The 26866-nt window shown below is 37.3% G+C and overlaps 1 protein-coding gene across 10 annotated transcripts in view; it reads left to right on the top strand.

Moving 5' to 3' along the window:
• UBR5 (ubiquitin protein ligase E3 component n-recognin 5) overlaps positions 1-26866 on the top strand; it is an 81368-nt gene that overhangs the window by 10087 nt on the left and 44415 nt on the right. For 5 of the 10 annotated variants that reach the window (XM_042036103.1, XM_042036105.1, XM_042036106.1 and 2 more), the window contains exons 2-9: positions 7700-7744; positions 8221-8302; positions 8479-8555; positions 9341-9460; positions 12545-12734; positions 14466-14625; positions 21186-21335; positions 23291-23502. In XM_042036103.1, the coding sequence (XP_041892037.1) occupies positions 7700-7744; positions 8221-8302; positions 8479-8555; positions 9341-9460; positions 12545-12734; positions 14466-14625; positions 21186-21335; positions 23291-23502 (1036 nt within the window). Of the gene's footprint in view, positions 1-7699; positions 7745-8220; positions 8303-8478; positions 8556-9340; positions 9461-12544; positions 12735-14465; positions 14626-18598; positions 18688-21185; positions 21336-23290; positions 23503-26866 lie in introns of those variants that run through there. The other 5 variants (XM_042036107.1, XM_042036104.1, XM_042036108.1 and 2 more) reach the window with 4 other exon arrangements.

Below are 26866 nucleotides of genomic sequence, written 5' to 3'. Positions count from 1 at the left end.
TAGGATTTTTTCCTTTCTTTGCCATAATGGGGTCTTTCAATTTTCACTCATTCTGGTTAAACAAGTGTACAGCTTCCTAGCTGTATTTTGATAGCTAGCATTTGTTTGTTCTTCAGTGTTGTAACACTGGCTCATGTTATTATTACGTGTGTTATTTTTCAAGTATCCTTGAATTTAGAACCATGGGGTTCTAAATTCCCATTATTCATGTTTTATTATCACAAGAGGATATACTTCCTAAAATGATGGATAGTTAAATAGTTTACAACTGTAATTGTTTTATGATTCTGAACTCACCCAGCTGAGTTGGTTGATCCAGTTGTTTAGCTGTTGTGGTGTTCTGGCTAAAGAAATAGTCTTCTGCTAAATATTAACCAAAACAGCTGCAAGGAGTTTGTGCAGTTGAACAGAATGTGGGACCACAAAATGATGATTTGATGCGTTTTGCACCAGAGAACAGATTTCTGTCTTATATTGCCTGGATTTGCAAACTATACTTTTGGAAATCTACTGCCATAGAAGGGCCTCAGACTGAGGCTGACTCATTCTCCTGTAGTGTGTTTCTTTTTCCCCAGAAACACCACTAGGTGTTCAGGCAACTTGTAGCTGTAGATATACTTCCATACGAAATCCTCTAGATAATGTGCTAAATAACATGTAGGTGTGTTGTACCTCCTCCGTGGCAGTCCTGTCAGGATCATACCATTTGTGATTTCTTCCTGTTCGTATTCAGACTGTTAACTACAACTTTTTTTCAGGAAAGGGGCCATGCTGTTTCATAGCTTATGGGTGTTTGCTTATTTATAAAGCATGATTGACTTTGTATTCCTCTTGAGCTAGGCTATGGCCATCCTTTGCACTGTTGTGTGGAGTTATGGTTCTGGGGTGGTTTTTTTTCAGAGGGGGATGTTTTCAGTGTCACTTAAATGATAAATCTGAAGAAAGGATGTAAGTAGATTCTGAGCTACAGGAACCAGTCGCTCAGCTTAAAAATTCATTGCTAGTTCACAAATTCTACAGGTGTCTGCCCCAGTCTTGCTGTTCTTGCTAAAGAAGCAGAGTACTTCCACCTGGATATTTAAGTACCCATGAATTTTTTTTACTGAATGTCTAAGTCTCTGACACTTTCCTGCATCATTGGTGTAACTTTTTTCCTGTGCCACTGACCTTAGAGGGATTCTGTGTAGCAAAACATGAACTCCTAGCTTTTCAGTGGCAAATCCCCTCCTTTTGCTGCTGTGCCTTCAAGTCAAATATTACATCCTAAAGCATTAAGTCCTCAATATCAATTGCAGAATGGCTGAAGTTGGAAGGGACCTGTGGATATCATCTGGTCCCATTCCCAGGCAGGGCCATCTACAGCTGGTTGCCCAGGTCTGTGTTCAGATGGCTTTTCAATAACTCTCAAGGGTTGAGACTCTACAACCTCCCTGAGCACCCTGTGTGAGTAATTGGTCACCCTCACAGCAAAGGAAATGCTTCCTGATGTTCAGACAAAACCTCTTGTGTTTTGGTGTATGTGTACTGCCTCTGGTCCTGTCACTGGGTGCCCCTGGAAAGAACGTGGCTCTGTCCCCTTTACTACCCTTGGTTTAAGTGCTCATATATGTTGATAAGATCCCCCCCAAGCTTTCTCTTCCCTAGGCTGAAGTCCCAACTCTCTCAGCCTTTCCTCTTTTGAGAGATGCTCTAGTCTCTTAATCGTTTTTATGTCGCTTTGCTAGGCTCTGTCCAGTATGTTCATGTCTCTCTTGTGGGGAGCCCAGAACTCCAGATGTGGCCTTATGAGTGCTGAATAAAGAGGACTGTCTGCCTCAGCATGCTGGTAATATTTTCTCTATTGTAGCCAGACTGCCATTTGCCTTCTTTGCTGCAAGGCATATTGGCTCATTTTCAACCTGGTGTCCACCAGAACTTCAGGTCATTTTCTGCCACGCTGTTATCCAGCTCGGCAGTCTCTAGCATGTGCTTGTTTTTGTGCATGTGGTTGTTCCTCCTGCGGTGCAGGGATTTGTGCCTTGCCTCCCCTTAGTGGTCAGGAGGTTGCTGTGCTTTGTACGGCAGTGTGGCATCCAGCATATCCACCAGTCCTTGCAGTTTGGTGTCATCAGCAAACTCGCTGAGGGTTCCCAGTGCCCCCATCATCTGGATTATTAATGAGGATGTTGAGCAGGACTGGACCCAGTTTTGACTCGTGGGGCACATGGCTCGTCACTGGCCTCCAGCCAGACCTCATGATGCTAATCACCACCCTCTGGACCCAGATGTTCAAACAGTTTTTGGTTCACCTCACTGTCTGCTCATCCAGGCTGAACATCAACAGCTTCTATGTGAGAATGTTGTGGAAGACAGCATTAAAATCCTTGCTGGACAGCATCTACTGCTCTCTCCTTGTTCTTCTATACAGTGATATGAAATCTTCCTTTTTTTTCTTAAAACTAGAACTAAAACCCATGCTTACATTCTCTGTAAGGTGAAGAAAATGGGTAAGTAATTTTACCTGCCTCTACAGTGTGTATTTAACTCTGAATATTAGCTATTGATGGGTATCTATGTTTAACCTTCTGATGTTGTTGCTACTATCCTATTTTTGCTAATTTTTCTTGTCATGCTTTAACCTTCTTGTGGGCTAGCTTATACCTAACATAGGTCATTATCTACATCAGTGTTGTTATATCATTAAATAGTAATGGTCTACTGTTAGAGAATTTTCATTCTGCAATCACTGTATTACCTGAAGACGTTTCAGTGATGTTGCAGAAAGCTGTTTTCAGGACATTAATTTGTTTGATGTTTGTCATATTGGCATTTTACTGCAGATAACAAATTCAGCACAGTGTGTTACTTTTGTTCCAGAGAGAACTATTAAGTGGTCAGAACTACTTTTATCAATCAAACTGAAAATCCTGCAAAATAGGAAATAAAGTTTGGGAGCTCTGTTCTGTAAACTTGTGTTGGCTGATACCATGAAATACAAGAAGAGCTGTTCAAGTCAGACAAGAAGTCCATCTTATTTTCCTCCTGTTTGTGGCAGATTGACAGGAGAACAGTGTTAGAATAGGGCAAACATACAGTGATGCTTTTCCAGCTTCTAAGAATTTGCAGCTTGGTGATTCCTTGAGCAGTAGGTGTTGGTTTAGTATGTAATAACCAAGTAGTCCTAATTTATAATTCTTGAAATGTGGAGAGGACACAGTGTAAGCCATGGTACCCCTGATTAGTGACTGAGTAGAGCAATGAGTTTCTTTGTCATCTAGTTCATTTCAGTCATCTGTGTATTATAGTCTAAACACGTTATCCCACTACCCTGCTGAGTAGTACTGGTTACCTTGGAGCCTGTCATTTTGTACTTGTGCTTGAGATTTTTTTTTCTTATGTGCATTACTTTATTTTCTACAGATAATCTTATTGCCTGCTTTTGTGTGGTACTTTAGCATTTGATTTTATGGATTCTTCCCCCTTCCTACCCAGACTGACTTAAAACACAGTCTAAATCTTCATTTATTCCAGCAGGAGAAAGGTGTAGCTGTGGAATGCTGTCCCTTGGAAGCTGCTCTCTAATGTTTGAGATGGCAGTCGGGGGCAGGATCCTTTTGTATGCTGTATTGTGGCATGGAAGATAGCTGGGTGTGACTTTACATCAATGACGGCATCTAGTGTCAAAGTTATCCTGGGATTAGGAAACAAAGATAATGTATTCACTTAAGCTTTTCATTGGTGTCCATTTTCTGCATTTCTGAGACTCTGTTTTCATGACACTGATAGACAGGCACAGGAGCTCATTTCCATGTGATTCAAGACAGGCAGGTGTGACAGGTCTTTGATCTGGAGGCTGTGCAGCTCTGCTGGGCCAAAACCTGTAAACTGGCCAGATAGGTGCTTCTTTGGGTCTGACTTGCTGTGCTCAGAGCACTTCAGGGTCTCAACTGGGGCCCAGGGATGTATTTACCTTTTAAGTGTTGATAGGTATGTAATACTGTTCCCCAGTGCTTAAATCGATTGTGTCATATGGGTGTGTCCCCTTGGGTATCTGCTTGTTATTATTATTATTGTCCTTCCCTTAGAAAAGCATTGTAGCTGTACTTGCATACTTCTGTCTGCTCTGCTGTGGAAGTCTCCTAAGTTTGTTGGCTTCCAGACTTCACTGACATACTAAGTTGACTTAAAGAAGCCTGATCACTTAGAAAAATCTATGAGGCCTGAAGTAGCTTTTTTTTTTTATTTCCCTACTTGAAGTTGTTCTTCATACCAAGCCGGTTTTGGGGGTTTGCGATGTGGGGTTTTTTGTTTGGTTGGTTTATGTTTTGTTTATTTGGTTGTTTTTTTTTAAAGAGTACCTTTTCTTACTCTGTGCCTCTTACCTTCAGTATTTCGAAATGGAGTTTTTCTGTAACTTTTTTGCTTTTTTGAGCCTAACCCGCTTTTATAAAACAATATGTGGTGGAAGGATTGGTCCTGAGATAAACTTGTCTGGAAATAGAAATCTTATTTGAGAAAAATAATGTCTTGTGATGAATAAAACTGCCATGTGGGAAATCTGAGCTGTGGTAGTCCTGACCTAGAGCCTTTTTGGTTGCTTAGTTTGAGCATAGATTCCTTCTATTCTGATTGGTTTCTAGAGGCTAGAAATTGGAGCTGCAAAACTTGAAATTAAAGAAATCCCTACTTGGCTTGTACAAACTGACTTTTTTTTCCTCACAAATGTTTTTGGATTAATTTCAGTAATAGTATTCAAAGAATGTGTGTCTTGATACAGGAGCCATCATCACTAAACTTTTTGTCTAAAAGTGTTGCCAAGCCTAGTGCATTTCTCCAAAAACTTTTGTGATCAAGATACGTGTTGCTTCTAACTTTGTCCTTTGAAATAGTTTAATTGCCTTTAATGAGAACTTTTTGAAGCATAGTTTGTCAAGACGTTTGTATTGGAGATTTCTTTTACCACAGAAAGGTTTTAGTGAAAATGTTGACCTTAATGTGAGAATTGACTAAATCATCTCTGCCTGTACCTCTTCCTCCAGAACACCATCAGTTGAAATTATTGCACTGTATTATTAAAATTAACCTGATTTTAAATAAGCTTTTCCCTTCAGAGGGTCAATGGTACAATACCCTGCAACTGTGCAGGTAGAAAGGCTTAGATTGCTGCAGGAAATTATTTCAAGTTTTTATTTGTACAGAGAGATTCTCCATACAGAGTATACAAACACATCTTTCTGCTTTGTTCTTCTTTTCCTGCTGGTTTGGTTTTGTGACTGGTGTTCATGTGAATGCTGGTGCCAGCACAAAAAAGGGGAGGAATGAGGGTGAAACCAGCGCCACAGGAGAGAACAACTCCAGTGGTGTTCTGCATCAAATTCAAATCCTTGTGGTCTTACAGGAGCTTATAAGAAGTACTTGTTAATTTTGCTATTACAGCAGTTGCATATGAGATGGTTGAGGCATGAGATAGTTTTTACTTTTTTTTCTTTCTATTGGAAGAGTTTAGTACTTTCAGCATCGTCGCTTATATCTTTCTCTGCTCCCTCCCTTTAAAGACTGATAGCAGCCTCTTCAGCAATGTTAGATCTCTTTTGGCCTGTGCTTGTTGCAGATGGACCTACTCTCTTGAGATTGATGTTACTCATGGATTCATTGAATATTCTTAGCTTTCTGAGCATATTTCTTTCCTATTACTTCATTTTTTTTAATGGGTATAAAAGGCGTATGGTGATTTTTTTTCAAATTTAAATACATCTATTTCTTTGGTAGTGGTCTGATCTTGTGATCACAAGACTTAGATAAGGAAGCTTTAAATGTTGCTCATAGACTAGTCTAGTAACCATCTCCAATAAAGTACTGGGGTTTTTTGCTGTCCGTTTTTCTTAAAGGCAGTGCAATGAATTTAAAGGTAGATTTTCCTATTCTATAATTATTACTCATGCTTGCCAGGAGAGAAATGTTAATGGGAAACTGCTCAGGATTCCTGTGGGAAACTGTTAGGTGATAAACTCAAGACATGAAACTTCAGGGATGTTTAACTTGTCAGATATTATGCAGCAATCCCTGGTTGCTGTATAAAACCGTATGATAAGCTGTGGAGTGTGCGCTGTTCAACTTGGGGTTCATTCCACAGTCTCCCACAGTAGCTCAGTCGTGTGGGGTACCTTTTGCACAGATTGCATGGGAAGTTTTTGTTTTCTCTTTTGCTTTTGTGGGTTGTCTTCACAGAAACCTTATCTGCATATGTACTCTTGGCCTGTGTGAAGTAGTTGTGGCTGGAAATTGGGAGTGTGAAATTGCCTACTTGCAAACCGGCAGCTTGGCTTGGATAGCAAAAGGCAATTTTGAACATATTCAATTCCTTCCTGCTGTCTTCTTTTCACTATTCCTTTCTTCTTGGGCTTGAAAGTTACTTCCTACCAGTATAAAATACCTTGTTTCTCAAACAGAGATTTTTTTCCTTATTTTTTCCCTCAGGGAAAATACTTTAAACGCTGTTGATGATGTTAAGATTTCACTGTTTGGACCTCTAGTCTCTTTTGTTTCTCATGCTCAGGGTTTGCAAGTAGCTGAAGTCTGTTGTCCATACTCTGTGTGTAGAAACTGAAATGAGGCAAGTAAAAATTAAGGATTTAAAGACATTGATTCAAACAGAGGAAAACAGTGCTAGCGTGCATGTCTTTTTGTTAGGTTTAGAAAGGTGTTGTTGACTTATGCTAGGATGAACATGGTACCAAAGCTGAGATTTTTTTTCTCAATTTAGAAGACCTTGCATAATTTTTACAGAATTAATCTTGGTTTTATATCTTGATATAATGCAAATATTCTGACTATAACTGGAAGCTCTTTAGGGCCTTTTTCAGATTGCTTGTCTCGTTTGGGAAGAAAGGAACCCAAGCTTTAATTGACATGCCTACGTGATACCACTCCAGCATCTTTGCTTCCCATAGAGGATCTTTCCTAAGTGGATTAGAAATTACCTAGGAAATTACTCTGTTGCTTTCCACTTTTGGACACAGTATCCTGTAAGCAGGAGTTTTATATGGGTTGGCTCTTTCATGTGTTCTGATCTTTTGAACTTTTGGAAGCATTCTTTACCTTTAGGAAAGGTGTTGTTTTACATAACCCTATAAATAGTGATGTTTCTCTGGATTGTTTCTTCTGCTGGTCAGAATATATTGTTCGTCCCTTTTGCTGTTGGCTTTTGTACATATGTTTCCTTGTGTTTTCTGTTTTGGGGAACTTAATGTCATATGTTCGGCTTTTGTGTGCCACATACTTTCATCTCCTAGAAGATTATAATTCTCCTCTGGGATACTGTATTCAAACTTATTCAAGGAAATACAAGTATATGTACAATTCATGGTCATTGCTTCATATGTTTATTTTGTGACTGAAGTTGTAAATGGTTGTAACAAGGCCTGAGTAGTGTTTTTTATAGTGACTTGCAAAACACACAGAAATGCAAGCAAATGTTGGTTCTGTGGCTAAAACTTTGGGTAAAACTTCAAAGCAAAAAACCTCTGAAACAAAAGCCTGATTTGAAGCTGAATACTGTGCAGTCCTTAAAGAGACTCCCAGCACCAAGTAGTATTTATATTAAACTTCAATTAATGTGGTGGTAAGTTGTTCCCATAACATCATTAATATGCTGTACGAATGGATGTTGTGGACTGTGGAGTATGTCATCAAATAACAACTTCATTTCTTCCTGTTTCAGATTAAGGGAAGTTTCAGAGAAGCTGAACAAATATAATTTAAACAGGTAAGGCATTATCACATGCTGCTGTGAATCATTTAGGAACAATTCCTCTTAACAGCAGCAAGAAACAGATGATTGTACTGTAGATGATGTAGCCGTAGAAATCATCAATGCTACTGATACAGAAGTCCAGAAATGCTTCAGGTAACACAGTTCAGATAACACAGGAAGAAAATGGGAGGTTTTCAGTTATGATAAATTATATTCAAATCTTCATTACAAAATGACTTCTTAATATGAGGTATAAACCCTGCTGTTTATTGCTGATCAGATTAAATGAGAACCATCACCTTTTAAGATCTTTTTCCTGCATTTTATGTGCTATGTGCTTCAATTAATGCACACTTAGTCATTTTTGAAAGTTTTTCCTGTCGTTAACCACCACTGTACATTTTTCCATCCATGCCCAACTTGATTTTTTTTCCTCCCCAGACTTCCAAAGTTTTAAAATGCTATAAATTCTCACTTTTTCTTTTCAGCCATCCGCCTTTGAATGTATTGGAACAGGCCACTATTAAACAGTGTGTGGTGGGACCAAATCACGCTGCATTTCTTCTGGAGGTAAGTTGCTGAAATCTTCTCAGATAACAAACTTGAAACCATACAGTTAAAATTAGTTATTCTAACATTAAATTGATTAACACTCTTCAGTAACTGAAGACTTATGTTTTAATTTTTTTGGTAAACTTGACTTACATTTCAGTTTTGAACACTTGCTTTTCTTGTTCTAAATACAGGATGGTAGAGTCTGCAGGATTGGTTTTTCAGTTCAACCAGACAGATTGGAATTGGGTAAACCTGAGAATAGTGATGGGTAAGAAATGCTTTTCTTCTAAGATTTTTTTTTTTAACTCAGTAAGCAGCTTGGCTGCTTTTCTGTTTTTGTTTTTATTTGTTTGTTTTCAAAGTAGATTTTGGAATGGATACTTTGAGTAGAGACACAGTGGTTATGGTGATGCAGCCAAACAGCCTAGCTTGACAAACTGGTGTAGGAAGAAATAGTATATGTGATTCTGAAAGAAGTGAGACAGGCTCTCTTTAACTTCAAGAAACAAACTCATCCAAAAATAATCCTTAAGAAATAATCTGTGTTAAATTGTTAAGCTTAATGTAGAATCCACTCTGAAAGTGGTCCCATCTGGCAAGGCTCACTTTCTAGACCTGTGGTCCTCAGTCCAGGTAAGTCCCCCTTAACAGGACTAATTAACGGTTCACATTTGAATTTAAATCACTTAATATCAAAGTAGCGTGCTCAGGTTTATGGATAGAACACCTGCTGATTACAATTTGTACATATACACTAAAGGAAAACTTAGCACAGTGGCTAACTTAAATCACTAATTAGCTTAATATGTATTTGCAACTGTGCTATTATGGATTGCCGATGTACGTAAGGTCTGTTAGGCATGCTTTCCACTTTCTTTTTCCAGTGTACCTCTTAATATACAGTTAGATTAGTTTGGAATATTCCCCAAGGGTGTTGCTTAAGCTGGTATGTTACCAGACTAAGTCCCTGAGAATTTCAACCTGGGATTCCAGGTTTTGTTCTTAACCCATTTGGGATTGTTTTGTGACTGATTTACCATCTTTTACTTTCAGTTCAAAGTTGAGCAGTGGCTCAGGGGCAGGAAGGACATCCAGGCCAGGCAGGACTAGTGACTCCCCATGGTTTCTGTCTGGTTCTGAAACTCTGGGCAGACTGGCAGGCAACACCCTTGGGTAAGTTTTGATAGGATTGAGGCTGCAATCTGTTTGTTCCATATTTGAGTATATGTGTATACACATATATAAATTGTATGCAGTATGTATAAGGGAACGTATAATCACAGCAGTTGGGTAGGTAGGGTATAACAAAAAAACCCACTTGATTGACTTGGTTAAAATAACAGACATTGAAGTGACCATTCAGCACATAGGATACGGAGAGATCTTCATGTATGTGTGAAGAATAACCTGCTTTAGGCTGTGTTGTCTTCTTTTGAATGTTTTTTTAGTACCTTGATTTTTGAAAAGCAGTCTATTTCAGAGGGACACTATCAATTTAAACCATGATGGGTTACAAGCATAGAGTGAAATGAGTGCATTTATGCAGGAAGAGCCTTCATTATGTGCGCCATTGTTTTGTGCCTTCCACTCCCTTGCCCCAAGTCATGAGTGGTGTTTTGATAGCTGGGATCCTATACATAGTAATAAGAAAGGAGCATTTGGAAAAGGTTGTTTCTCAGAACCTTTAAAATTGTACTATATGCTAAATGTACTGTATAGATCCAGTTTTCTTGTCATTAGACTTAAAATTGATGGTGTCCCTTTTTATAGAAAGGTAAAGTAATCCTCATTCCATAATGACAGTGATCTCTTTGTTACATGTTTTTGTAAGACATGTCCAACTCTGCTGCTTCCTAAGGTTACTAACTGCAGTTAAGGAGAATGCAAATGATTTGTTAAGAGGAAGGAATGACATCTTTCCATTAATTTCCAGAAAATTTGTTGGTTTTTTATTACCAAATAAACTAATTTCATTTGGGCCTTAGTTGCATGAAGAATAACCATCCCTATAAGCTTCCCAAATTTTTTCTGAAATCATTACACATCTGAACCTAAAAATCCATGTGATAAATGTTAAAGACAAACTAGTATTGTCATGTTTAAGAACTTCTTGTGGGATGTGTATCACATTTTTTCCCTTGTTATTCTTAGCTAAGCATAATGTGTTAAAATTGTTTGAATCTTAGAGACCAACCCTGAAGTGTTCCTGATGTCTTCTCTTGAATGTCTAGGAACTAGGTAGTTGGAACATCACTGAACTAGTAGAGTAGCAGTAGGCACTATAACTAGTCTGTTAATTGGAGGGAATAATTGTGTTAATAAATTGAATCTGAAGCCATTCAAATTGTGGGGCCGTTAGAGTAGATAACTGGATTTGGGAAATTGCTAGCATGCTGCTGCACAGTGGAGGGATGTGGTCAACTAGTAGGTGAACAGAAACGAGATGAAAGATTTCTGTACTGTGTTAGTATTTATTTTAGGTTTAGACAGCTTTAATAGCAATGGCCGTGTCCTTATTCTCCTTAACAGGACCAAATTAGGACACATAGGGAATATTTGAATTATTACACAAATAGAAATGGTTTTAACTGTTAGATATCTAAATGATGTCATTGATAGTTTATAACTTAAAGTAGAAAATGCATCTGTAGTATTAATATCTAATATGGAACCTTTTCATTAACCCTACACCTCCCTGCAGAGGGTTGAATTGAGAGTTGCTCTGTAGGTAGAATTTGACTTCCCCTCAGCCCCATTCTTTTCCTCTCAACCACCTTCCCACCTTTAGAACAGTTTAACTAGCTCTTTTTTTTAAAATGTCACATTCTTCTTTGTTGGTTTGTTTTTTTTGGGGTTTTCTTTTGTTTTTTTTTTATATTTTCAATAGCATCTTTTTTTTTTTTGATTTTTTTTTGAACTCTCTTTTTAACTCATGAGACAAGACTTTTCCTAAAGACATCATTGAATTGCTTTCTGTCTTGTCTTGTCATTGTCTGTGTGGTTGCTAGCTAGAATCCTGAAAATGTAGATGTGTCTGACAGGGCCTTGTCTTAAGCAGACATTTGAGTTACTCTGTGGTTGCAGGGTGTTGTTGGGAGGAAAAAGAAAACGCAAATTAAAAAAGGGTGCTAGTAATCAACTGAAGGCATAAAATGCAAGACAAGTGTTCTTACTTAATTAGCTGTTAATAGCTGCTTATAATAGACTTTCAATGTAAATTTATTAGATACTGTTTCAGAGATCATATCTTTATTTTCATGTCTAATTTTAAATTTTTTTCTTGAAAGGAGTTTGAGACTTGAAGTGGTTGATAGAGGAAGGTTCTGCTGATACAGATTATTAAGTAGCAGTAATACCATAGCCAATACCCTTTAAGGTGTATTACAAGATAAAGCTTAGTTAACCTCGAAGAACTAACTAGAGTCTCTTGTCTTTCATGGCAACAGATTATCTTGTCTTAAATCCAGAGCAGATACAATTGACACAGTTCTGTGGTGATAATTGTAATGATGTGGATAGTTGTAATGATGGTGAGATGTCTAGTTTTACAAATCACTGTCTTTTTGTTGCCTTATTTTGATACTGATTCATAGAAATGAAGAAACTGTTCAGTCAGTTCAGGCATGTTTTTGCAATGTATACAGTTGATGTTAATTTCTGCAAAAGGAATAGGTAAAAAGAAGAGTATCTCTTGATAGCTATACATGAGGATCAGAGAACTATGTAGTGTAAGATTTCTTTTGCAGTAGATTACTTGATTTTTCCAGTGTAATCTTTACCAATTTCTTAATGTAAATCAAGTATCAGAATCTTTAGAAGACCCACCTAAGTATAGTGGTCTTCTGTCAGAGCCATTGACAGTGAAGTTGCTGCATGTGTGCTTTTATAACAGGAAATTAGCAGATGAGTGTTAGATCTTATGCTACTGCTACTGCTTTTAGAAAATCTGGGAATTCATCCTTTTATGTATTTATGTAGGTATACATCCACACAGCTGTATGAGTAGGAAAGAGTGCAAGTTCCAGTTGGAGTCCTGTTCTTTTATTTCTTCTGCATATTTCAGAACTTTATCAGTTTTCCTGGTGTTCTTGTTCTTTCTAGTTTTGAGAGTTACTTTTATATGTTTGTGTATGAAGTCAAGCTGCAGTATTTTTCAGAGGCTATTTATAAGTTATTAATAATAAAACTAAAGACTTACTGAAGTAGGCCCCAAAGTATGCTGTTGTATTAAATAAATAAATATTCTAAATCTTCTAGAAGTCGCTGGAGTTCAGGGGTTGGTGGAAGTGGAGGAGGATCTTCTGGTAGATCATCTGCTGGAGCTCGAGACTCTCGAAGGCAGACCAGAGTTATACGCACAGGACGTGACAGAGGATCTGGGCTGCTGGGGAGTCAACCACAACCAGTGATTCCAGCATCAGTCATTCCAGAGGAACTAATTTCACAGGTATGTGAACTAGAAGCTGCTTGTTGCCAAAAGCTTGGAGAGCTTCTCACAGTGTGTGTACAGGAATGTGTTGTAGTAGTGCCTTTTCTCCAAGGAGTAATGGCATATAATTGAAGAAATTGACTTTCCCTAGCTGACTTGGTTTTATTCTTAAATACATAATGGAAGTGATAGACTTTTGGATTCTAGAATTTCCATTTCCCAGACTTCCCCCAAGACACGTATATGTTTAATGTAGATAAGGAGGGCCATGTTTGGTTGTAGAGGGGAGATTTAGTGAGAAAATCAAATACTTGAGAATAGTATCAAATGTTAAGTTTCTTGAAGGAATGTAATGAAGGAGGGCAGATTGACTTTTTCTTGTTTGATAGAAGGAGTGATCCATTTTAGATGTAAATGAAAGACATTAAACATATTTAATCTCTTTAAAATACTGATAATTTTTCTTCATGTACACCTCTACTTAATTTTTTATAGATGTGACTTTTATGAATATTGGGTATAAATTGCTCTGCTTTTGCCTTTTAATGCATTAAAGCCTGAAGAAGCTGTTAAGTATGTTAAAACATTTTCCTCCATATTTGAAGAAAAGAATACATTCAAAATATGTGATTAGTTAATTCATTTTAACTATTAGCTTAGAACTAGTTGCTGGTCTACATTCGAAATACAGATATTATTTGCTAGGCCAAAGGTAATCTGCTTTGCTTCTTCCCTTGCTGTGATATTTTGCTTTCCCTTTTTTTTCTTTTTTTTTCTTTTTTAAATAGCGTACTTTGTTTACCTTTAAAGCAGAAGGTGTCTAAAACATTTCTGAGGTAACTTTAAAGCAGAGCAATAGGAAAGATCTTCAGAGATGATCTATAAATTCTAGGGTGTCTCAAAAATCTGTAAACTTCTGGCATAGAATGTGATGACAAAAAATTTGCCTTTGTGTGCTGTTAAAACGTCCCAGGTTTTTTTTTTGCATGCCAACAGACCATTTTACTTGGTGCCTTATTTTTACTCTGTTGTGAAAATACTCAGTACTTGTTTCTTATGTTCTCTTGTTCGTGATCTTTCAAAACTCTCATCATCTCTGACATTCAGTAGAGGGTAATCTGGGCAAACAAAGTGCTCTGAGTCCTAGGCTTAGTGGAATAAACCAGAGTTTCTCTGGTTTTTTTTAAATTCATTGCCTCTAATGCTTGGAAGGTTTTATCTGCATTTGCACTTTGTTAATAAAAACTTAAATGTTGCAAAAACTGCTGAAGATAAACCTTTAGAAGCAGAATGATGAGAAAAATACGGTCAGTGAGGTGGTTTTGTTTGAAGGGCAGTGGAAAGAGAAACCAGTGTAAAAGACAGGGATTGAGGTGTAGTTTTGACACAGCAGTTGACTGCAAACTCCATTGTTTGACATACTAAGTTTTATAGAAACATACAGAACATTCTCAAAACCCAGACTGCTTATTATTTAAATGCAGCATTAAACATTCCAAGAAGTAGATTCTAAGGTTCCATTAGAAAATTTAGCACCAAAGTTGGAATTCAGTGGCCTGACTGGAACTGAGAGAAGGCTGGGTATCTAGTGCAGGATACTGTGAAAAACTGATAAGAGCCCCTGTGTCTGTATGTCCTATTATTGACTTTTGATTCTTACTAGACTTCTTTTAGAATTAAGCCTTTTCTTATGAATGATGATTGGTGAGCTGAGAATGACCAGTGACCAATTCTACTCTGCTCTTACAGGCACAAGTTGTGTTACAGGGGAAGTCCAGAAGTATTATTATTCGAGAACTCCAACGAACAAATCTTGATGTAAACCTTGCTGTAAATAATTTGTTGAGTCGTGATGATGAAGATGGAGATGATGGGGATGACACAGCAAGTGAATCATATCTTCCTGGAGGTTTGTATCCTGCAACTTTTGATTAAAAAAATGGCATTGCATTCTTATTTTTCTGTATTTAAGTACTGACAGCGAGTTCCGTGCTGTGCCAGGTGTGCAGCGAAGACAATTCTTGCTTATAGGAGCAAAGTCTAAAGATGTACAAAACAAAAGATGGACTGGGATGTCTTGACGGATTAGGATAGCCACTGAAGAATAACTGTTAATACTGTTTGTGGGGGGCATGAAAGTTATATTTTCTTTTAGGATCCCAGGCTCTGTAACACTAGCATTACTTACGTCTATTTTGCTGCTCAACGAGATGCTGAGACTGCTGTGTGGCTTGCTCATAAAAGCTAATCTAAAACTTTCTAGTGACTTGCATGTTTTTTACTACTAACAAATAATCTTAATATTTATACAAGTTTTTAGAGCAAAAATTATGTTTTTATAAAATCAAAAAGCCTTAGTAGAGGGCAAAACAGTTTACAGTTGTTATAGTTAGATTGAGAATTTATTCTTCATCTCAAATTCCCCTTATAAATGCTGGAGTGTTCTGGCTAGACTGGCAAAATCCTGTAATTGAAGTGCAGCTATTTTTGAAATATTGTCTGTCCCATACAATTGCTTTTTATAGAAGACTTTGAGTCTTCTTTTGCATTGGCTAAATAATTTAGGCAATCTTTTCTTGCTGAATAAACAGATTTGAAAACATAGCAGCCAAATCCAGTGTTGTGTTAGATGCACTGCATGAAAAGAACACATCTAAACTCTGACTACATTATAGCTTTTTTTCTGTGTGTCAAAATGATGTTTTGATATTTTTCTAATAAATGTTTTTTTGGGGTTTTTTTCTGCTCATCTGGTTCACCAGGAAGGTTCATGGGCTTCGTCCATCTTTATCTTGTCAGTCATGTGATTAGACAAAGGTTATTTTTAATTTCTGCAACAAAAACTTTGTATTTCATTTTGCTTCTTCTAGTTTTAGTTGCATCTGTCAAGCATCTTTATTTTGCTCTAGAATCAAGAATCTTCTGGTGAAAGGGGTGAAAAATCTTCAATCTCCATCTTATTTTTTAGTGATGAGCTTAATAGCATTAGATGGATGCAATGGAGGAAATAAATTCTCCTAAGTTTCCAAATGTTCAAAGCAGTTCTTAGTCTTAAGCATACCCAAATGCATTCCTCCAGAGCTGGCTTTCAGAAGATAAATCACAGTTAGGAACTTCTACTGTAAATTACTGCTTTTAACCATACTAACCAGCATTCTGCAGCATTAACTGTTCTCTGAGTACCTCTTGAGATCCTAAGGATCAATTAATAGGGACCATCTGACAACCTGTGACTGGTAACTTTCCTCTGAAGGTGCCTCCACTACAGTCTGTGAGTCTCATCTATTTGAGATGGGTTAAAGTAGTGTGCAGTTTCACTGTCCTCACTGGATGTCCAGAAAAAAAAATTCTCTTGGCTTAGTTTTTAAATCTTCTTCTCTGTTTGGAGTAAACTTCCTGTAAGGGATTGCAATGTCCTAAAATTAGTTTTTCCCCTATATTACCCCATAGAGAAATGGATCTGTTTTTTCCCAGTTTTCATGGGAAAAGATATGGAAATGATGACTGAAATGACACTTGATCTGTCTTAACTCCAGTCTTCAAAGATGTAATTTCTGGTTTGTAGAATGTGCTGTGCCTTCTCTGTCTGTCCTAAGTTTCATGGGCAAAAATCAGTTTGTTGCACAGAAATGAATTAGTTAGGTATCTGAGTGACCAGAGGAAGTCTAGCTGAGGACTTGGCAGTGCTGTCATGACTCTACTATTGATACATTGAGTAGTAAAAATTACCAGCCTTGCTTATGTCACATGACCATGCAAGCTAGGTTTCAGGAAAACCAAATGGCCAGAGAGAGTTGCCTATAGCTCTTTTTAAAAGTATTTTGCTCTAGAAACTTTGCAGTCTTCTTGCTTTCACTTGTCATCTCATGTCTGGATGCCCCTTTGGAACTATAACATCATAAAAGAAAACCGATAAATGCTGTATGCATTCAATTATTAGGCTTTTTTAATGTTCTGAAAGATTAAGAACTTTTTAAAAATTACGTCAAATTATGCTTTAAAGTTTTTTTATTTTGTTCATTTCAAGCACAAAAAAAGCATGTGACAAGACAGATTTTGACTCTGGACTTCTGAGGCTCTTGCATTTCAATTAAAAGCACGTTAATTTTGTCTTTCTGCCTTCTGCATGTCTGATGCTTTGTGACCCTTACATTTAGGGGTTACTTCTCTAAGCTTTCCAAGACAGACAGACTTTTTTTAAAGCACTTTGCATATGATTTAAAAAATAGTAATAAAATCATTAATAAGCTGAGATACTTTCCAAGTACTTTGAATTTAATAAATTTTTGTTTAATGGATCATAATTTCATTAATGTATCAGTTGTGATGATTCCAGTTAGTACTGTAAAGGTTATGGATCTAACTTTTTTTGAGGTGCCAAAACACATGTTTCAGTTCTTCCTGAATTCTTCAAAATGTCTTAAGTGAAGAGCAGAACTCTGCTTTTCTGTACAGATTGCCATCAACGAATCTCTGTTAAATATTTGGTTTTGGACCCCAGTGTACTTTGATTTTTGGCTTCTCTAATCTAATTCTGTTTCTTTTGTTTTATGATAGTTAGCAGAGAGGAATATGGATTCATTTGTTTCATAACAAATACATAAGGAGAATAAGATAAAAAGATCTATAGAACAAGATCATTTAGCTTGGAAAAGACTTGACAACCTCTGTGAGGCTCATATCAAGTTGTAATAGAGGGTTCTTCTGGGCTTTATGTTCTGTTAATATTCTGAATAGAGATGCTATAGATGTTAAAATGTTTTGTTGTTTGTGTAGTTCAGATGAGTGCATATTTGCTCAGTAACTTCTGCATGGTGCAGTGCGTTCTCACTAGTGGGACTTGTGAAACGTGGGTTTGACAACATCCAGGCTGCTTTGCAGAGAGGAGAGATGGGCTGGTGTCGCAGCAGGACTTACTGTGCTGGCTTCCAGTGAGGGGAGATGGGAACTGCAGCATAGTGTAGGATCAGCTCAGTGGTTTGCCTTTGGGGAAAACAATTAGATAATGGGGTTGGTTTTTTTTTCTGGTTTTGTTGTTGTGGTTTTGTTTTCTTTGTTGTTGGGTTGTTTTTTTTCCTCTGTTTTTGTGAACTTCAAGTTGGGTAATATTTTGAATAACTATTATCTTATCAAGAATGAATTCTGGAGTTCTGTTTTAGTCTAGTTTCCTAGGAAACCAAAACAAATGTTTCTCTCCCTTCACTGTCACAGTTTTGCCAGTTTAATCCAAACTCGAAAGAGGAGGAGGTACTGAACACATTGAATCCTTGAATATTTCATAAAAGTGTGCAGCTGAGAAGAGGGGAGAGAACTTACGATTGGCCCTTAAGGGAAAAGGTTTAAAGTGAGCTCTACTTGAGATCAGAATTGATCTAAGCAATGCCTTCAGTTAATGAATCCAGTGATGATGCTATTTGAATTGCTGCTTATGTGCATACTGAAAACCAGGGGGTTTTATTGATGGGTTTTTTTGGTGTGGGTATTTTGTTTTGTTTTGTTTCTTTCCTCTGAACTGGATATCCTTTTCCTTCTAATTTTCTGTGGTATTTAGTAGTGAATCATGGGTATTTTCTTACGAAAATAGGTTCATCAGAAGTATCACATCTAGATGTGAAGGGAGCAGTCTGATTCTGGTCTCACACAGCACAATGAATGATATAATCCCATGGGTTTTGTCTGAAGAGCAGGAAAATAAAGTCATAGAGAATGTTTTTTGGGGGTTTTTTTTGGTTTTGGTTTTGTTTTTTTTTTCTTTTTAAACTCCGAATTCTTAAACTGGATGTAGCCTTGCAGTATCTGTGTTTTCACAGCGCTAAAAAAATTCCAGTGATGTTTGAAGGGGAGTGGATTTGGCTCCTATCCCTACTGGTTTTAGCACCTTTCTTTGCTGATATAGAAAATGGAAGAAGGGGGATCTCTTTCAGAAATACTGGAAGAAAATTAAAATCTGGTTTGAAGCTGAAATAAGAGGGTAAGAAAAGGCTTAATTTCGTTACTCATCTTAATGCGTATTTAGCCCAAACCCACATAGTTTTGGTTCTTACGTCTGATAGCTTGAATTTTTACTTTCTTTTTTTTTGGAAACACAACTAAACTCAAGATGCCTGACATGGTGGAAGGTGTGTGTGTGTGTCACAAGTTAGTGTGTGTTTTCTGTCAAGAGGGTTTCTCACTTAGCTTACCTTAAAAAAAAGAATCCAGTATTGTCCCTTCTGAATGAGGGTGGAGAGTTCTTTTCTGTACTGGGTAATTTGGTTCCTAGAAAGAGATCAAAGTTCTTTGCAGTTTTTTTTCCTGCATACTGACCAAAAGATATCAGAACTGGTTGCTAGACTATGGAGGGGTTGGAGCTTACCTAGGAAAAGATGGTTGTGGTGATTGTGGGAGGAGGGAAGAGGGAGCAGTATGTCAGTATTGGGAAATACAACAGAATCTCATCTGTGTTCACAGCTCTGAAAGTCTGTTACTTACGAGTTGACACTGAAGGTGAGCTGTACTGCAGCTTTATCATTGTGAAAAGCGAGTAGCAGGCAGGGTAAGGGTACTCTGAGTGATCTGAATTGTTTTAGACAGAGCCTATTTGCCAGGCATGGCAAATTCATGTGAATTTTTTTTCTAAGATTTCCAAGCAGTTTGCCATGGATGGCTTCCTGAAGTGTGCCGCGTGAACTATGGGGTCCCAAATGGTGTCCTTTTAGAAGCATGGTCTACACCTGAGCGGGTTACTTAATTAATGCAAAAAGTGTTCATGTAGGTCTTGCCTTGAAATCGAGTGTGCTCACAGGTTACAGTGCTGTTTTTCTGTGGACAGTCAGTGGTATGTGTTACATTTCCTTGTAGATGAGAGTTTAGAAATACAAGGATGAATATTCTGATGTTCAGGGATGTGAAGGTCTTAAGTGAATTAATACCAGCTCTAAGAGCAGATTTATGGCTCCTTTTCCGTTTTTTGATACCCTCTACTTTGTGTTCCTCCCTCCATTTCATTCCAGACGCTGAGAAAAAGACCCATAATAATCAGTTCCTGCTGTTAAGAATGCTTGTTTTCTAGTCACTATTTTGTTTTATGCTTGTGAGATAAAGGCTGAGAACTGGATTTGCAGAAATTCTGCGTGCTCCTTCCATGTTTCCTTAAGAGGGTTTGTGTATAGCCTCACATGAGCTTCCTGGGTGGTTTAAGCAGATGCGGTTGTCCTGCTGCCAGAAGGCACTATCCTGCCATTCCCTTGCATGGGGGTGAGGTTTGTGTGCCTGTATGGGCTAGTGAAACCTAATTCGGGAAGCCTAATTTCTTTTTTTTGTTTGTTTTAAGTCAGATTTGCTTGAAAGTTTGGGAAGGGCAAGAACTATCTCCTTTGGCAGCAAGCAGTAGGGTCTGGTCAGCTTTGCAGAATGTGGTGAGGCTTCACCTTTGGGGCTCTGGTTACTCCATTATGTCAGTCTGAAGATCCATTCCCACATTACTTCTATACCCAGTGAACTTCTCTTTCAAGCCAGGTGAATGCACTAGTTGTAGATTTAGAAATCCCCCCTTGTCCCAAGAAGGTGCCTGCCACAGGGATGAAGGAGGGAAGTACGACTGCCCTTTTGTAGCAAGATGGTGGTCAGGGTCAGTTGTACTGCCAGTCCATATTGCTGGACTTCAGTAAGTCACATGAATTTCCAGTAGCCTCTTTTGTGTGTGGATAGAAGCTGTAGTTTAGTTAATGGAAGGAGATTGTTTTGCATTTTAATGATGATCATTACTTCAGGGAAACTCAAGTTTCTAACATAGAAGGTAGGGCAGTCACAGTATTTAATTTAAGTTCAACTTCTGGGTTTGGTTGGGTCTTTTTTTTCAAACTGCATTGTATTAAAACATTATGCTTTTCCGAGGTAACTGTTGTTGTTGTTCATGTAGCTACCATTTAAAGCTTTGTACTGAGAGCTGCAAGTTACTAGCTTGTGAATTAAATGAGTACCTCATTCTCTGAGAGAAACATTCCATGGAGAAATGTACAGTCTTTGGCATCAAAGACGTGGCTGTGCGAAGGCCGTCCTTCTCCGTCAGCTCTGTCCTCCCTTCATTCTAGGTCATCTTGGGAGTTCTGCATTACGTGCATGACTGTGTGTGCACGTGAGTGTATATGTCTCTTATTTTAGTGCTTTGTTCTTTCAAGTGACAGTCAAAAGTTTGAATTTCTGGGATATAGAACAATATGTTTTGGGAAAGTCTTGTTTGGGAAATGTGGTTAGATAAGTGACAGAGCAGTTCTTGCAGGGAAACTGGTTTTGTTCACTAGTTCACCAAGCTTGATTGTAAATGTGGTTGCATAGGAGGCACATGAGTTTGCACTGGTGAATCTGAAGAGCAGAAATTCAATTAATAGATAGGATTTTTTTGTTTTGATATTTGTTTAGTTGATGGTCTCTCTAGCTGATGTTTTAAGTAGCTGATTATTCACTTAAGACCCTTGTCTCCTCTTATAGAGGATCTTATGTCTCTTCTGGATGCTGACATACATTCTGCTCACCCAAGTGTCATTATTGATGCTGATGCTATGTTTTCAGAAGATATTAGTTACTTTGGTTATCCATCCTTTCGGCGCTCATCACTTTCCAGGCTAGGCTCATCCAGAGGTAATTTTGCACCTTTTTTCTTTGTAATAAGTAGTTTGCTGTGGAAAAAGCTAGTGATAGTACACACTGGTGGTTTAGATGCTGATTTAATGTGAAAGTAGACTGTGATATGTTGTCAAATACAGAGTAGACAAGTAGATTGTTACTCATCAAAATTATTAATGAATTCTGACTATTAGCAGGTAAGTTCTGCAAGAACGTTGGTCATCATGTGTTTTAAATCTAATTGTTGATCATTGGTGTTGCAAGGTGTTACAAAATTTTTGCATGTTAAGTTTATTTTAAGCCGTAGTGTATGTACCTACTAATACATAGATTGCATTCCAAATATTTAATTTGGCTCAAAAATTAGTAATAATCGATGACATGCAGCATTCTTAATACTTTTTTTTTTTTTTCTTCTTTCTTTCTTTTGGGTTGCTCTTTGTACACTGTTCTTCACATTTCCTTAGTTGTTCCATGACAGAAGTTAACTTCATGGAATGAGAAACTTTAGATGATAAAGAGGGAGAACAAATCTAAATTTTACTTTCTGGAAGTGTTTTTATAGTTGGATAAGGAGAACTATTGGCAGGTGATAAAAAAAGCTCCTTGAGCAGTGTTAGGGTATTTTTTCTTTTAAGCATTTTACACTTAAAAGATTTATAACAGACCATGCAGCAATTTCCTGTCTTTTTGAAGCTGTTGCCACAAATGCCTAGGGTATTTCCAAACTGTTAATCCAACCTCTGGTGTGATTGTTTATTTAGTACAGCTTTGTTGCCTTTCATGAACATGTTTTATATATTAATTGCTGAACACGTAAGTTCCTGTTACAAAATTATTAGTCAGGGGTCAGTGTGATGTTTGCTAGAAAGTAAGTGCAGTACTTATGTGAAATACATCTGTAAGACAGACTGTCGTGTTTGGCTTATGTAAAAGCTCTCCCATTTGTCTAATACAGCAAAAAGCCCAAGACTTGGCATAATCCATTGACACTATGATATAATAATGCAGTCATCTCGTATATGTAATTTCAGTTGATTTTTGTGAGCATAAGTGAGGTACTTCATAGGTTAAATGCATTTATGTGCATGTGCGAATATTAAGCATCTGACATAACTCCTTCTAAATTCCTCCTTTTTTTTCCTTTTCTAAGGTTATTCTATATAAGACGTTACCACGAATTTTGTAATCCTTATTTTCCATGCATAGTTGACTCGTGGAAAGTTAGTTTGATTACCTGATTTAAAAAATTTTTCTGCATGAGCGAACTGCAGAGTACTGGCTTTAGACAGTTTATAGGCCAATTGGAGGGGAAGCATTTTGGTAAGGAACATTTTCTATGAGGATCCTTTTAAAAACCTGTCTGACTCTTGAAAAGTTTTCATTTGATCTACTCAAAGCAGATATGCTTTAATTTATTAAATCCAGTCCTATTAAATCCTGGAATATTGCTTTAAACAAAAGGGGTTGGATTATCAAACATGTATGAGAGCTTTTTTTAATGCTTGCTTTCTTTAACCTTTTCAAATTACTGTTTTTCTGGGAAAGTTGTTACGAAACTCTCTAATAAAAACTCTTTTTTGGTTTGCATAAAGATATCTGACAGACTATATAGACTTAAGATTCTTTTATTATTGTAACTACATTGATAAAACCACGGAACTGTGCATATTGTACTAGAAAACTTTAAATAGCAATGTAAAATGTATTTGGCCTCTTACGATGTAAGTGAAATTGCGCTAGCATTTTTTCATAGTGCACAAAACTGTAAGCCTTTATTTCTAGCTTATTTTATGTTTAGTAATTCTAAAGTACATATTTTGAAAGAGTTAATATATTGAATGTTGCATGTCAGGACTATATTTTTAATCTGTGTGAGTAGATTTAACTGCTGTTAGTTGCATCCTGAAGGGTCTTTACTAGAGAGTGGCTTACTTTTATCCCACTGGTGTGACCCAATTGCATACCAGTTCTCCTTCTTCCCTTAGAGAGAGACTCTGAGCTGTTGCGTGAACGTGAGTCCGTTTTACGTTTGCGTGAACGAAGGTGGCTTGATGGAGCCTCATTTGATAATGAAAGAGGCTCAACAAGTAAGGAAGGGGAACCAAACCTGGACAAGAAGAATACACCTGTTCAAAGTCCTGTTTCTTTAGGAGAAGACTTGCAGTGGTGGCCAGATAAGGTATGGAATTTTTTTAATCTATTATTTGCATGCAGTGCAACAGATCTGGGTTTTTTTCCCAAATAAATACTGTGTGTTTCCTTTTTGACTATCACTTCTTAGTTTTGTGAGATAAGGTAATAAAGCATATTCCTTATTATGCACGTAAGTTATACATAATTAATTACATCCTTATAGCTGCACTTCTGTTACTACTGTTTTAATTTTCTTCTCGGTGTATTTTCAAGACACTGCTGTAGACCAGAAGGCTTGGGGTTTTTTTTCTTCTTTCTTTCATTTACTTGGGTGCTCAAAGCATTTAATTGGCAGTAGGAAATTCATGAAACAATCTAAGTATACTTCATCAAGGAAACATTTTTTGATAAGCATTATTATTCCTAGAGATACTTTCAGTTTGAATGGGTTGGGCTTTTAAACTACAGTGGTAAAAATTGGCATTTATTTGCAGTTGTGTTTTGAGTTGATCAGTAACTTGGTTGCTCCTTCAAAATCCTTTGGCTTTGATTAGCTGGTTTTCTTTGTAACCTTAATTCCATTTTCAAGGCAAGAAGTAATTACCACAGGAGATAAAAGTAGTAGAAAAACCAGCCGTATGTTGCTAATTGAATATCTGTAGTCATTGCCTTTATGGATTACCTATATGTTTGGGGAGATGACTTTTAAAAAACCTAAATAAAATAAAACCCAAACCAACCAACCAAACCAAAAAGCTTCCTAAGAATGGAAGGATCATCTATGTTTATTAGACCAAATTTTATGGACTTGATCTGGTGTTCCCATTTCTGTCTGTCTGCAGGATCTGTGAGGTTGCTTTTTTGATCTGTCACACTTCCTTTTTCTGTGTCTCTGTTCATTTCAGACTAAATCTAAATAGCTTGAGAAGGGAGGTGAATATAGAGGCTTATTTCGGCTTACAGCAGCATGCCTATAGATGCTATTGCCTTCTTTTGGGCATTTAAACTGAGAAATTAAGAGACCTAAAAAGAATGTTTGTCTAATAGTTGCTCTCTACCAGATCTTTCGTGTTTAAACTGTTTTTTGTTTGTTTGTTTTTGGATTTGTTGTTGGTTTTGTTTTGTTTTTCCTCATCTAGTAGCATTGAACTTCTCTGTCAGTGAAAGTTGGCAGCTTTTGTCCCGCTAGCTTTGAATGAGAAAATCTAGCTTGGGTAGAGAGACATTTCAGGAATTTAACATCAAAGAATAAACGTAGTTTAGATTTGGGATATTGACTCATCATCTGTGTTTTGGTAATGTTACTATGGCCATTATTACTGGTGTGGGTTTTTTTTTTTTAAATTTTGCTGTGATATCTAACTGTATGCCTGTGCAGTTTATATATGCTGAACTGCTTCCCACTTACCTGTTTGCATATGCACTCTTATAAACCCTAGCTTCTGGGCTTCCAGTTAAATGAAGATGTCTTACTGGAAAGGCCTTCCATTTTTATCCAAAAGTAATTAAACTTTCCATCATTTCCTTCAGCTGAACATTGATAAGAAATGGTTCTGTGTCTTTCTTACTATAGCCCCAGTATGAATTTTTTAGTATTTTCCAACAGAAATTCTTCAAGGTGAAAATCCTGAGGGAGATGGTTTAGCAGAGAGGTCAGTTCAGATGTTTCTTCCATTTTGGAAAACAGGAAGGAGGTCTTGAAATGTTAAGCTAGGGGCAAGTTAAAGCACACAATAAACCACTACAAAAGAACCAGTCATGTTTGCAAATATTTGTCCTTCATTTTTCATTATTTTGACCTTTAGCATTTGAGGCAGAACTGTAGTAGGCTGTGATAAGGGTGGTTAACTTTTGTTTGTGGGAGGTGAAGTACTGACCTGAGAGGCATGTGTGAAACATTTGGAAAGCTGATAGTGTTCCCAAATGCATCAGTTTCACCCACAATCTGAGACTGATGGTGTATAGACATATTGCACAGGTACTTGGTTTTCTCCACCAAATAAATGTCATCAACTGCTCAGGAATCCAAGTCAGTGAGTACATTCTTCTGCTATTTCGAGTCTTGTTGCACTAGTAGTGCTATCAGTCTACAGTTGCTCTGTGTCAGCCTTGTGCCATGTGTATCAGAGCCACGCTGTAGTAATGGCAAGTATGGCTGGTTTTTCCCTGCTTGACTGTAATGAGGTGCAAACCAAGCCTTTAGTTTTTTCAAGTAGGTATGTTCTGCTTAGCTATTGAGATACTAAGAATTTGTCAGTGGTCTGCATCATCTTCAAGTGTGTTAATTTCTCTGGTCTGAAATCAAAATTTGTAGTTGAACAGGAGTCTCAGGTTTACAGAAGCAGAGCTGTTGTGTTGTTCCTGCATCTTTGGGCAGTTGATTGAATGGCCCTGTGGAGGTGAATGTAGCATTGATCCTGGAGCACTTAGGTCACAACTGCTAATATTTTGATGGAAGGGAGAGAAAAGTTTTGATTGGCAGGTCTCTCTAATACTCAGCTTCTGGTACAAAGCTGCTTGTTTATAAAAAATATGTTGGCAAGATGAAAAGTCATAATGAGAGTGTCTTGGAGCAAAAATTAATTGCTTTCCATACTTAACTCTGAGGCATTAGGCCAGATAACTTCTGAAGATTCATCTATGCTGATGAAGTAGAGATGTATCTCATTATACTACAGTAGGTTCTGATGACAGTTCTTTCTCAAAATGTGCAGTGTTTATGCCATGGCACGTATTAATAATCATGCTGTGGATTAGTGTTTGTGTTACTTCTGTACTGTGTTGGTAGATGCCCTCCAGAGCAAAATAGTTCTCTAATGATTTAACTAATTCTAGAGCCTTTTATCAGGGTATAAAAGAGAATTGCTTGTGATTGCTTCTGTCCTTCTGCTGCTTTTCTCTTTTTCCCAAAATATTGGTGAGCATTTGAGTGTTTGGTAAGAGCTGTACTGAATTAATCCTGTGTTACTCAAGGACACACTCACACCTTTTGGAATGCGCACTTCTGGGCATGAAAACAGTAAAAAAATAGTGTAAATCCAGACTTACGAAACTAAAAATGTTTCCACTTTTAAACTTCTGCGGCAAAAAGTCTCCTAATTTAGGGGACAGAAGATGTACAGGATGGTGGGGCTTTTTTATTGGCTGACTGAATTCAGTTTCCTGTCAGATGGCTGAAGTACATAAACATGGTGTATCTGAGAGTCAGTTAAAGATACTGATCTGGGAGATAACCACTACAGAGAAGACTAGATATCATGTACCTCTCTTTCAGATCTGTAGCTGTAGAAGACAGCATTTGATTTTATACTAGTTTAAGTTGGGGGTTTTTTTTTATTTTTTGTAAAGCTGTAAGTGGAAGAAAAATTTGACTTACTACAAGTAAGGAACTTCAGAAAGAACATGTTTGT

Source organism: Corvus kubaryi, unplaced genomic scaffold, assembly GCF_017639235.1.
Source record: "Corvus kubaryi isolate FWS band 111438036 unplaced genomic scaffold, C.kubaryi_AGA036_p1.0 37385, whole genome shotgun sequence".
Taxonomy (NCBI): domain Eukaryota; kingdom Metazoa; phylum Chordata; class Aves; order Passeriformes; family Corvidae; genus Corvus; species Corvus kubaryi.
Note: the sequence above shows the minus strand (reverse complement) of the source record. Positions and strands in the feature narration are given on the sequence as shown.